At 46.4% G+C, this 13,468-nt stretch overlaps 1 protein-coding gene across 2 annotated transcripts in view; it reads left to right on the top strand.

The window, feature by feature from the left end:
- ZNF451 (zinc finger protein 451) overlaps positions 1 to 13,468 on the top strand; it is a 173,239-nt gene that overhangs the window by 29,418 nt on the left and 130,353 nt on the right. For both annotated transcript variants that reach the window (XM_033936433.1, XM_033936434.1), the window contains exons 3-4: positions 1,643 to 1,768; positions 10,009 to 10,120. In XM_033936433.1, the coding sequence (XP_033792324.1) occupies positions 1,643 to 1,768; positions 10,009 to 10,120 (238 nt within the window). The remainder of the gene's footprint in view (positions 1 to 1,642; positions 1,769 to 10,008; positions 10,121 to 13,468) is intronic.

Here is a 13,468-nt window from a genome sequence, read left to right as displayed (position 1 = left end):
GCAAACCCCCCCCCCCCCCCCAACGACCGCCCCCCCCCAAGAACCTCCGCCCGTCCCCCAGCCGACCCGCGACCCCCCTGGCCGCCCCCCACGACCCCCCCACCCCCCTTCCCCGTACCTTTGGAAGTTGGCCGGACAGACGGGAGCCAAACCCGCCTGTCCGGCAGGCAGCCAACGAAGGAATGAGGCCGGATTGGCCCATCCGTCCTATAGCTCCGCCTACTGGTGGGGCCTAAGGCGCGTGGGCCAATCAGAATAGGCCCTGGAGCCTTAGGTCCCACCTGGGGGCGCGGCCTGAGGCACATGGGCCAAACCCGACCATGTGTCTCAGGCCGCGCCCCCAGGTGGGACCTAAGGCTCCAGGGCCTATTCTGATTGGCCCACGCGCCTTAGGCCCCACCAGTAGGTGGAGCTTTAGGACGGATGGGCCAATCCGGCCTCATTCCTTCGTTGGCTGCCTGCCGGACAGGCGGGTTTGGCTCCCGTCTGTCCGGCCAACTTCCAAAGGTACGGGGAAGGGGGGTGGGGGGGTCTTGGGGGTCGGCCAGGGGGGTCGCGGGTCGGCTGGGGGGGCGGTCGGAGGTTCTTGGGGGGGGGGCGGCCGTTGGAGGGAGGGGGGTTTGCGTCGAGGGCAGGAGGGCCTGGGATCCCTCCTGCCCGTAATGTAGTGCGGGGTGGGGGTAGGGGGTCGCCGTGGCCAGGAGGGTTTGGGCTCCCTCCTGGCCCGATATTGTCGGGAAGTCGGCGGTCCTTCGGGGGGGGGGGGGGATGTATCGGACGTCGGGGAGTCGGCCGGGCAAGGGGGCTTGGGCTCCCTCTTGCTCCGATCGTGGGTGCGGGTGGGAGCGCGTGCGAGCGGTCGTTCGGGGTGGGGGTGCGAGCGGTCCTGCTGGGGGGGTGAATCGGGCGTCGGGCGGGGTGGGAACTATGTTTAAAAACTTTTCTATACCGCGCTCAGGCATATAACGCGCGAGGGGTATGTGCGGTAGGTAAAATCGCGTATAACGCGCGCGTTATATCCGCGAAAATACGGTACTGCTACTTATCATTTCTATAATGCTGCCAGATGCACGCAGTGCTGCACATCACATTATAACCATGAAGAGAAAATCCCTGCTCGACAGAGCTTTCAATCTAATCAGACAGACAAACAGGGCAGTTGGGGTAGGGAGTGACACACTGAGTAGCTTATGTGTAGAAAACATTTATGTGATATTTAAAGCTCGTGTACTACATTTTTTGTAAGTTTTCATGTTGATTTAATACGGAACTGGCAAATAATGTGATTTTCTTTATATATATATATATATATATATATATATATATATATATATATATATATATATAAAGAAGAAGAAAACCTCTAATACTAAGGAGAGAAAATTCAGTATTCTTTCTTATATCCTTGGACGTGTTCCTGGAGGAAATGTCCATAGTCTGCTATTGAGATGGACATGGAGGAAGCCATTGTTTTCCCTGGGATTACTACTATTTGTATTTCTGCCAGGTACTTGTGACCTGGATTGGCCATTGTTGGAAATAAGATATTGGACTAGATGGACCATTGGTTTGACCCGTATGGCTGTTCTTATGTTCTTATCTTACTTGCTAGAGATATAAAATCATTTATTTTGATTTGTAGGGTCAACTTAAAGCTAAAGATTGCATTGACTATCAGAAGGAAAGGACAAAGTCTACCTTGGATCGCTTAGCACGTCATGTGGAACTACAGAAACAACAGAAAGAAAAGAAGAACAAAGCTTTCCAGGTAAGTCAGAGAGACGGTTAACTTCACTCTTGTTGTGTTTTGACCTTCCCTTTGGAATATTTGAAGCAAACAAGCTTCTGAAACAGTTTCTGAAAAAGATATTTCCTTAGCATCATCCGCAGTGTTCTGAACAAGTTAGTAATCTCTTATAGGCCAAGCAACAGGAGTGGAATGGGCCAATGAGTACTATAGGTGAGACATTATAGACCAGTGGTCTCAAACCCGTGGCCCAGGGGCCACATGCGGCCCGCCAGGTACTATTTTGAGGCCCTCGGTATGTGTATCATAATCACAAAAGTAAAATAAAACAGTTTCTTGATCATATGACTTTAGCTATAAGTTACAATATTATTATTAAGACTTAGCCAAAAGGAAAGATTTATAAACTATAAAGAATTTTACCTCATGCAAAATTGCCATTTCTTTAATAAGACATTAACTATTTTTTTTCTGAGGCCCTCCAAGTACTTACAAATCCAAAATGTGGCCCTGCAAAGGGTTTGAGTTTGAGACCTCTGTTCTATACAATAGGGTTAGTTCCCCATGCTCACATGCTCTACAGAAGGAATCCACTCTGGATTTTTCACTCTATCTCTGTAGTACTTCATTGTCGGTTTAGCATCCTTTACAGTCTTTTCTTCTGCAAGCATGTCTGCAGCTTTGTGTGCTCTGCTCTCTCCATTTTATTGTTTTAAATTTGATGTATTGTCGTCCCCTTTTTGGGTAATTTCGTGTTTGAAGCGATTTTGGAACTCTGCCTGCTTGAGAATTCACAGACTTTGGGGCCGTCCCTGAAGTAGTCTCACCTTCTGTTAAGGGGTTGAGCGCAGACTGTTTGGCATGCTTAGGAGGCTCAGTGTGCCGGCTGCGTTTTCATACCTCCACCCATCCTGGTGCGCATCCGGTGGTCTGCTGGGTGGGGGCATGGTCAGACAGAGGAGTCTGACCAGCAACCTGATGATCAGCTTTGTGAGAGCATTCCAAGCATTGTGGTAGTGAATTCTTCTACAGCTACTGACAAAGAGCTGTGAGCAGGTGGAGTTCAGTGTATCAGTGAGTACAAGGAGCTGACAGTTTGTGAGAGATGTTGGGGAAACATTTTTAAAAAGTGGGGTTTTCTCAGTTTCTGCATGTTCCCCCTCCTGAAAAATCCTAAAATCGACGTTTTTGGATTTTGGGAAGTATGAAAAATATTGTGGTTATGGCATGAATTTGGTGCCAATGGCCATTTTGGAATTTTACAATCTTTTTTTTTCTTCTTCTCCCTGCTTTTTCAAAACTTTGATTTTTGCCTAGAAAATTGCAGGGATGGCGTCCTTTGGGTCTCCTCTTGTGAATTCGTGTCAGGTTTGCGCAAATTTAGCACTTTTAGAGTGTCCTTGCGCCATGTTCCGTGTGGCGCAGCTGGGGGGAGGACTGTAGCAACTGGTTTAGGTGATCAGATGCTCAGCCAGCCTGGTGGGGTGACCTCCATTACTTTTGGGACTCGGCATGGCTAGTTCTTTGGTCAGCCTGGTTGTGGATTTTTCGCAGCCTAAGACACGTGAATTTAAGTCATCTAAGGGTGGCTGCCCCAGGAGCCAGATGCCTTCTCTAAAATCATGAGGTTTTGTATTCAGAGTTTAAAAAAAAAAGAAAAAGCATGTTCTCCTGAGCAGTCTCCTTTGCCCCCAAGGCATTTTTGGGTGGTGTGGTGCTTTCGGGCATGTCCTCTCCTCCGTCTGATCTGGCTGTTCTGTCTGCTCATGATTTGGGGGATCCGGATGCTGATCCTGACCGCTCTGATCCAGTGTTTGACAGTGCAGCTCTTCCCGGATTGGGGGATCCGGGCTTCTGTGCTGGATCCACAGATCCTTTGGAGGATCCAGATCCCATTGTCTTGTACATAATTAAGTTTGTGGCTCTGCCTTATCTTCCTGCTGAATCTTGCAGGAATTGAACTTAGTGACTCAGCCAGCTCTGCCCACTATTTCTTCTCCTTGGCTTTGTTGTGGGTGCTTGCACTCTGCGACCTTTCCTTGGCATCCAAATATGAGTTTTATGGTCCCTGAGCAGTTTGACTCTCCAGAAGGTACTTTGAAGAGTGTTAGAGCTATGTCCCCTCTTGTTTCCACTGGCGCAGGAGTGTCAGCAGCTTTTGGGGCAACCTGAGGTGGATTCCTTGGTCTCACAAATGACTAAGCGCACCTCTCTTCCCAGTGACAAGGGAGTTGTGTTGAAAGATATGCAGGATTACCGTGTGGATGTGGTCCTCAGGAAACTTTTTGAAACAGCCAATTTGGGCATCAAAGCTGCTGTGGCGACATCTTTTGTCGCACGTGCCTGTCTTAGCTGCCCATGCTAGGGACTGATGCGGTGGGGCCTCTTCGTCAACTGCTGATGGCTGAGACGGATTATATAGTGGATGCCTTTTATGGCCTTTTGAAAGTGCTGCCAAAAGTATCAGCGTACTCCATTTTAGCCCGCCAAATGCTCTGGGTCAGGCAGTGAGCTGGTGATTCCACTTTCTAGGCGACTTTAGCGTGGCTGTCTTTTTAAGGGGCAGTTATTGTTTGGCAAAGGCCTGGATGTCCTCATGGATTTGGTATTGGACCGTCGCCCAAAGACCCTACTTGATAGTAGACTCAGACCTTCCAGGGGTGCTGGGCGTTCTAATTTTCATGAATCCAGACAGAGCGTATGCACATTCAACATCGCAGAGATTTTCCCAGAGCTTCTGAGGTCAGTTTTCGGGCTACAGGCATTCCCAACCTTCTGCCGCCTGTTCTGCACACTAAACTAAACTAAACCTTGGGTTTATATACCGCACCATCTCCACGAATGCGGAGCTCGGCACGGTTTACAGGAAGAAAGATGAGAGAGGAACTACAGTGGAGAGATTAAAGAGTTAGGTGTAAAGGGGGAAAGTGAGAGGCCTAAGAGGGGGGAAGTGTTACAGTTTTGAGAATAACCAGGTTTTTAGGTGTTTGCGGAAGAGTTGGAGGGAGCTTGAGGTTCGGAGAGGGGAGGTGAAGTTATGACGACAAATGCCCCTCTGTGGATAGGGGGCTGACTCTTGGAGTTCCTGCCTGGATGCGCATTACAGCAGACCAGTGGGTCTTGGACATTATTCAATCAGGAAACAAGCTAGAATTTGCCCAGCCTCTGTCAGATTGGTTCATGGGTTCTCCATCCGGACAAGGTGCTCAGAGTCCAGACTACTGTTCAACTCTTTCTTGATGTTCAAGCTAGAGAGCCAGTGTCACGTGACCTCTCGAGCTAAGGCAGATACTCTGTATGCTTTATCATGCCAAAGAGAGGCTCAGAAGATTGGAGGCCTATTCTGGATCTTCAGCACGTGAATGCAGCTCTTGGGATTCCCTGCTTCCGAATGGAGACCATGTGGTCAGTCATTGCAGCAGTGCCTCCCTGGATTTTATGGAGGCATAATAATAATAACAGTTTATATACCGCAGGACCATGAAGTTCTACGCGGTTTACAATGATTAGAAACGTTACAGAGAATGAATAAACAAAGTACAGACTTAGTGATTGATGGTTCTTGCGATCGTTTGTTGAGGACTAAGATTGAATAGGTTGGTTTCCTAAGTATTTCAGGAACAGATGTGTTTTTAGGCATAATTACACATTGCCATATTTTCGGCCCACCGCAAGTTTCTGTGGTTTCATGTTCTGGAGCAGCATTACCAGTTTTCGGCCCTGTCCTTTGGGCTGGCAACAGTGCCTCGGACCTTCACCAAGGTGAAGGTGGCATCTTACCTGAGGAAGATGGATCTTTCTTACTTAGGAAACCTTATCTAGACGACTGGTTTGATCAGAACTTCCTCGTTGGCTGAGGAATATCAAACAGTGGAGCAGGTGCTTCGGGTACTGGAGGACTTGGACTTGGACTAGATTGTCATTCTCTGAGTCATCTGCAGTCCATGCAGACATTGACGTACTTAGAGAATGACACGGTGGTTGTTAACCGCGGCTAGCCGCGGGTAACCCGCCGAAACGGGGAAGAAAAAATAGTGGTCTCTGCGGGGACGGGGACAAGGCCATTCACCGCCCCGTGGAGCGGTGAATGGACTTGTCTCTGCAGTGAGGCATTCAAGGATCGCGTGGTCCCCACCCACCCGATTGCAGCGTTCTGCCATCTCCCTCCCTCCACCTCACCTTTGATGTAGAGCAGGGCCGGCAAGATGGACAAGCGCAAAAAAAAAAAAAAAGCCTCCTTCCTTTTCCCCTGCTCTTACCGCCATGCTGCAGCTACTAAAGCCGACAGGAAGTCTTTCTGACATCAATTCTGACGTCGGAGAGGACGTTCTGGGCCAGCCAATTGCTGCCTTGCTGGCCCAGAATGTCCTCTCTGACTTCAGAATTGATGTCAGAAAGACTTCCTGTTGGCTTTAGTAGCTGCAGCATGGCGGTAAGAACAGGGGAAAAGGAAGGAGGCTTTTTTTTTTTTTTTGAGCGGCAGGGAGGCAGCAGGTTGGCTTTGGCTAGGGAGGCAGGGCAGAGGTAGACAGGCAGGCTTCGGGGGTGGTGGTGGGACAAAGTGTGGAAAGCAGTGAGAGGGACATAGGAAGGAGGCACTAGGGGCACTAAAGACATGGGAAGGATGCACTGGGGGCACTAAAGACAGGAAGGGGCACTAAGGATATGGGAAGGGAAGCACTGGGGGCACTAAAGACAGGAAGTGGCACTAAGGTCATGGGAAGGAAGCACTGGGGGCACTAAGGACATGGAAAGGAGGCACTGGGGGCACTAAAGACAGGAAGGGGCACTAAAGACATGGGAAGGAGGCACTTGGGGCACTAAAGACATGGGAAGGAGGCACTGGGGGCACTAAAGACATGGGAAGGAGGCACTGGGGGCACTAAAGACAGGAAGGGGCAATAAGGACATGGGAAGGAGGCACTGGGGACACTAAGGACATAGGAAGGAAAGAGGGAGGGAATAGAAAGGGACACTTCTTGGGCCTGAGTGCAGAAAGAAAGAAATGAAAGAAAGGATACACAGACAGAAGGAAATGCAACCAGAGACTCATGAAATCACCAGACAGCAAAGGTAGGAAAAATGATTTTATTTTCAATTTAGTGATCAAAACGTGTCAGTTTTGAGAATTTATATCTGCTGTTTATATTTTGTACTATATTTGTCTATTTTTCTATAGTTACTGAGGTGACCGAGCTTGCGAAGATAAGTCGGAAACGGGGTTTTAAAATTTTAGTCCTAGTAGTATGCTGGTCCACAAAATAATTCTTTTATTTCTGCTGGTCCATGGGTGTAAAAAGGTTGAAAAACACTAATGTAGAGTATGCCGGCTTTCTTTTTCGCCCAGCTGCACGCGCGGCTACTTGAGTTGATCAATCTTCTCCTCTCCTGTAATTTCCTGTTTCCGGTTGCGTCAGAGGAGAATATTGAACAAATGCGTGCGCAGCTTTTTGAATGCGTGCAGCTGGGCGAAAAAGAAAGCCGGCATACTCTACATCTAAGGTGAGGTGGAGGGAGGGAGATGGCGGAACGCTGCAATCAGTCAGGTGTCTGCTATTTTTGTATCACTGCCTGCCTGCGCTCACGTTCCATATCCTCCTGTTGCTCATTGTACTGCAGCATCTGCATGATTATGTGCTCAGGTGGGCATTTTTAGTGTGCACAATTGACCTAATTCGAGCTATAGGTGAACATGGGGGACACGTCATTGCAAGGGAGGACAAGTCAATTGATTTATTTTATGTTCTGTTTTTACTACAGGGCAGAGGCACTGAAACAGATTCTCAGTGCAGTAGTAGTAGTGGCAGGACTCTCTTCTGTCTTCATGGTGTTTCGCAGTACTGAGGCTTATATGGATGCTGTGGGGACGGTGACGGGGCAGTGAATGGGATTGCAGTGACGGTGACGGGGCGGTGAAGGGAATGGCGGTGGCGGGGCGGGGCGGTGAAGGGTACGATGAGCCAGGGATGGGGCGGTGACGGGGACAGATTTTTTCCCCGTGTCATTCTCTACTTAGGAGTCCTCTTTGATAAAGCTGTAGGCTGTCTACACTTGTTTGAGACTCGCAAACACTGTTTCCCAGATATTTGTACTTTTGGAGCAGCTGGTTCCTTCGGCGTGGGATTATCTTCAAGTTCTAGGCATGAAGGCAGCCGTCCAGCAAGGGAGGGACAGGAGTGCGGAAAGCTCCTGCCGATACAGCGCTGGACTGTCGGAATTAAAAAATGTACAGGGGTTGCTATATTCGCTCCATAAGATGCATCTTCATTTCCACCCACTTTTGGGGGGGGGGGAGTGCATCTTATGGAGTGAAAAATATGGTAGTTTTAAAGGAAAAGTATTAATGAAATAAGAAAAAAAGGCAAAAAAAATAAATAAATAACGTAATATACTGAAGGTTTTTGGGTTTTTTTTGCCTGTGACGTGAGCAGGAGCAAATGAGTTATTCATGATTGTAACCCGAATTGGGTAGAAAGCTCCATATTCTGAGGCTTTTTAATACCCCATAAGTATTAAAGTAGAAAGATATAGACTCAATGCTGGTTATCTTTTTGATATGAAAAAGTGAAGAGGTATATAAAGAATTTAAAGGCTATAAAACATCAGGATTTTATAGTGGGGGAGGGGTATTGATTCTTATGGAGTCAAGATCAGAAATTATCACAAAAGAAGAAAAACCACCATAAGTGGCAGCTAGAACAAATAATTCCCTACAGCCAGTTTGTGCTAACCTATGAAAGGTCCATCAGGGTTGATATCAAGTTTAATTTCTTCTCTAGCCATAATAAATTCTATCAGTTGCTTAGGCTCAAAAATAAGAATTATTTTTAAAACTGATACATAACACAACACTTTGCTGGAAATTTCAAAATAAATGTGGTTCCTAAAGCTAGAGTCCTTGGTCTAAGCACCAAGGATTCCTTCTGTAATTTTGTGATGTCAGGAAATATATGAATTATTGAGCCAAGGAACTAATCATTAAGATATCGGAAATAAAGTATCAATGCAAAATTTCTATCATGTTCCAATGCAAAAACACTAGGAGAAGAGTTCTAGCTGTAATAATGTCCAGAGAGCTCAGAAAAAAAAAGCTGTAAGATTTAAATCAGCTGGGAATTCTTACATTTCCCAATGGAGTAGAACTTACCTGTTCACATCCCAAATTTAAATATTGAGCTCTTGCTGCAAGAGATACATTCTCTGCTGAAATCAAGATCTCCCCAAAATACTTTTATACCATTTCAGGAGGTGAAAGTATTGGAGTCCTAATGAAGTTCAAAAATCTCAAGTGTTTTTCAACCGTATGCTCTAATTTCTGAGCCACCATAGATCTCTCTCTTTGAGAAAGGCAAGTTTTAGTTGTTTCACAGTAAACTTCTTCTGCCCGTGTCCCCAATAATTCTCCATGTTCTTTCACTTTATTAAAAAATTTATAACCTGCTTAAAGACTAAGTGTTCACATCAACTGCATTCACAATGTATCATATACAATACAAACATCAATGGTGTTAATACATTATTCATTATAAAACCAATAATTATCCTTTGGAGGAAATAAGACCACAATTAGCTCTTAAAGCAGAAAAAGAAGTTTTAAGATTGGTGTCTGTAAACATAATCGCCTGCTATAGGGCGTCTTTAAGTTGACTACAGCTGACTTTTTAATTTCCCTTAACCTTAAGATGTTACTTCTAGACACAGCTTCTCCTACTTGTACAGAGGTAGCGCAATCTTTCTCTCTCTCTCAGCAAAATGTTTCCACCAGAGGCCCATAACCTGCTGCCCCTCCTGGGCTGGGATCCCAGACATCCATACTGAATGGGGGTTTTACAGCAAACTCCCTTTCTGCTGTGCTCCCTGGCTTTAGGGGCGTCATCCTCAGCTTAAGGCTCCGTGAGCTGCACTAAAGTCTGCTGATTCATTTGACAGTCCTGAGATGGGGACTGCTGTTTCTGCATGACACAGTACTGCTTCTGTAATCATAGTCTGAATGAGACACCTCAGTGGAGCTAGAGGGTGAGCAGGAGGTACTCTTTTTCATTTCCCATCATAAAAATAAAAAATGTAGAGATAGCACCAACTCTTGTTACAGCCAACAAAATAAAGGTACTGATCCATTCATGCGTCTGCCCTTCTTGCTTGTTCTGTTTTGCTCTGTAATTTTTTTTTTTGCCAATGAAGATTAATGATTTGTACTTTTTATTTTGGCTTGCTTTTCTGATGTAACATTCTTCTAAGCTACCAATTTATCTAATCTGCAGGAAAAAGTGGATTCGCAACAAGCTCATGGTTTGCAGGAGTTAGAGTTCATCAAAGGGCGTGCTAGCACAGAGGAAGCGAGACAATGTGTGAATCACTGGGTAAACAAGCCAGGTATCTATCTCATGAAGAGCACAAGGCTAGACATAATGAAATTAATGTGATTTAACTTTAAAGTGAATGTTGTTGAGCTGCAAGATTACCGTGTATATTTGCATATGGGTTACATCCTTACTGCTCCCTTAATTACTGTGGTTATATGATGACTTGTATGTAGATTGCCCTGTCGGTCCATGGATCCAGCATTTTACTTTCTTTCTTTACCCATCTATGCCAGTTCCAGCATTCTCCCTGGAATTTCTCGCAATCCTTTGGACAGCGGCCACACACATATTCTCCCCCTCCCTTCACCATGTGAATTCCTTCCTTCATTCCTTTTCCTGGTGCTCCAATGTTATTTCTTTACCAGCATTAGACCTTTCTATACAGGCCCAAGCTCAAGCATACTGTTGCATTGTACTCTCTGTCCAACAGGAAATGCATCTTAGAGCTCCCCATGATTCATTTCTTGTAGGCTAGAGGGTGGAGTGTGCAGTACAGAAAGATCCTGTACCTGCACAGAAGTAGTGCTGGGAAGAGTTTATGAAGGAAAGTGGCCACATGGTGAAGAGGGGGGGGGGAAATATGCTGGCAGCTGCTTCTTTAGGCAGGACTGGGAAATGGGCAAGATAAGGAGTGGAAGGGAAGATGCTGCAATGGCATAGGTGGGTAGCAAATGGAATGGAAGGTAGAGAATGGCACGGTGGCTGTTGCCCGCGGCTAACCCGCCGAAATGGGGGAGAGAAAAGAAGTGCTCGCCGTGGGGATGGGGATAAGGCCATTCACTGCCCCATGGAGCGGTGAATGGCCTTGTCTCCGCAGTGAAGGGAGGGAACGTGTGCGGTCACCGATCGTGCTCCCTCCCTCCATACTGATAGCTGCTTCTGTCCAAACATCTCCCTCCCTCCTGACCACTGCCGCCTTCCGATCGCCATTGCCGTCTGAGCATCTCCCTCCCTGCTCCTTAACTTCGCGGCAGGCAATTTCTCTAAAAGTGCTTCCTACCAGCAGCCGGAGCGTTGAAATCGCATGTGGCTGCCATAAACGTCATCTCTGACGCAAACGGAAGTAATGTAATTTATTTCTTATATACCGCTACATCCGTTAGGTTCTAAGCGGTTTACAGAAAATATACATTAAGATTAGAAATAAGAAAGGTACTTGAAAAATTCCCTTACTGTCCCGAAGGCTCACAATCTAACTAAAGTACCTGGAGGGTAATAGAGAAGTGAAAAGTAGAGTTAGAGGAAAAATAAAAATAAAATAAACATTTTAATAAGACAGCATTGATCTAAATACTTTGGAAGGTAGAAGAGAGGAGAGAAAGAAATAGAAGCAGAAGGGGGAGCCGTTGAACAGTAGAATTCTGGAGAAATTTAAATGATAGAAATAGAACAAAACAAAGACAAAAGGCAAAACAATAGATAAGATTAAAGATAAATCATAAGCTGGAAAGAAAAATAAAATAAAACTTTGTCTTCAATCCACGGTTTCAGCGTCAGTGATGAAGTGGAGCAAGTAAGTTTAGGAGGAGCGATTGACGTTTCCAGAAAGGGCTTCTTCAGGGAAGAGACTTGGCCGACAGTCCCAGGATGCCTATGTCTCCTCCCCTGCGATGTTCTCCCATCCATGCATTTCCTCCCAGACACACTGCCCGTGTCCCAGCCGCTCCAAGGAGGCTGCCCCAGATGAGGCCCACGGTGAATGCAGGATTCTCTTCTCTGCATCAGAGATGACCTTTCCTGCAGCCACACGCGATTTCAATGCTCTGGCTGCTGATAGGAAGCACTTTTAGAGAAGTTGACTACTGCGAAGTTAAGGAGCAGGGAGGGAGGAAAGGTGGGGTGGAGAAGAACAGATGCTGAAGGGACCTGGGAAGGTGGGGTGCGGAGGAACAGACGTTGAAGGGAACTGGGGAAGGTGGGTTGGGGAGGAACAGACGCTGAAGGGAACTGGGGAAGGTGGGTTGGAGAGGAACAGACGCTGAAGGGAACTGGGGAAGGTGGGGTAGAGAGGAACAGATGCTGAAGGGAACTGGGGAAGGTGGGGTAGGGAGGAACAGACGCTGAAGGGAACCGGGGAAAGTGGGGTAGAGAAGAACAGACGCTGAAGAGAACCAGGGAAGGTGGGGTAGAGAGGAACAGATGCTGAAGGGAACTGGGGAAGATGATTGAGGTGGGGTAGAGAGGAACAGACGCTGAAGAGAACTGGGGAAGGTGGTTGGGGTGGGGAGGAACAGACGCTGAAGGGAAATGGGGAAGAGAGAGATTCCAGACTATTGGGGGAGCAGAGGGAAGAAGATGGGTGGCAGACCAATTGGGGTGGGGGTGGAGGGAAAGATGGAAGGGAGAGGCACAGTAACAGAGCATATGGAAAAGATAGAGAAGGCAGAAAGTGGATGGAAGGAAATGAATGAGGAAAGCAGAAACTAGACAACAAAGGTAGAAAAAAAATTATATTTTATTTTTTTTGCTTTAGGATAAAGTAGTATATTAATTGTGTTGATAAAAATTTATAAACAAAGCCCTGCCAGCTGAACATCTCTTTCTCTAGTTCAGCAGCCAAAACTTTGATTTATAAGGAAGGAATAAGCTAAATATTGCAGTACTGAGGCTTGTATGGATGCTGCAGGGACGGGGCGGGGACAGTGGTTTGCGGGGACGGGGTGGGGACAGTGATCATGGGGATGGGGCGGGGACAAATTTTTTCCCCATGTCAATCTCTAATGGAAGGGAAATGCTGGTAGACTCATGTATAGATCATGGCCCACCTCAAACTTTGAACCTTTAAAAAAAGTCATAAATGTAGTGACCTTTACCTATAAAGTATGTGTGTTTTTAATTTAAATCTCATCTTGTGACCTAATACTAGATCATGAAACACCAGCAGCTGGGTTGCAACACATTCCTTGCACTGCCCCGTTTCTCTTTGTCTGGAGACAATGGTGTTTTCATGTTAGCAAGATGACTGTGCTCACCACCACTGTAGTCACAACGGCATAGCTTTCAGCTTCACAGATGCACGCAAGCCCCATTGGCACAAGCCCATGCACCATGACCTTTAGGGCTATCCCTCATTAATATGCAAGAGACAGAGTTGCATGCTGACTGCTTCCATTGCGTGTTAATCTCATGCATGCTCGTTAGAGCTATTCTGAACACTTGACCTATTGGTCCCTTCCCCCCCCCCCCTTTTTTTTTTTTTTTTAAACTATCTTAACTAACTTTCAGGAGTACTCTTCCCTTTCTCCCAAAACATTTTTGTGCATCCTAGTTTTGAAACTAGCGAAGCTTATCTTCACAGCACAGTTATCCATTCATACGCTGAGAATATTTGCTTTAGAAATTATAAATAAAATCACCC

The sequence above is a fragment of the Geotrypetes seraphini genome, chromosome 3 (assembly GCF_902459505.1).
Source record: "Geotrypetes seraphini chromosome 3, aGeoSer1.1, whole genome shotgun sequence".
Lineage (NCBI taxonomy): Eukaryota > Metazoa > Chordata > Amphibia > Gymnophiona > Dermophiidae > Geotrypetes > Geotrypetes seraphini.
The sequence above is the reverse complement of the archived record's forward strand: the minus strand, read 5'-3'. Positions and strand labels throughout refer to the sequence as shown.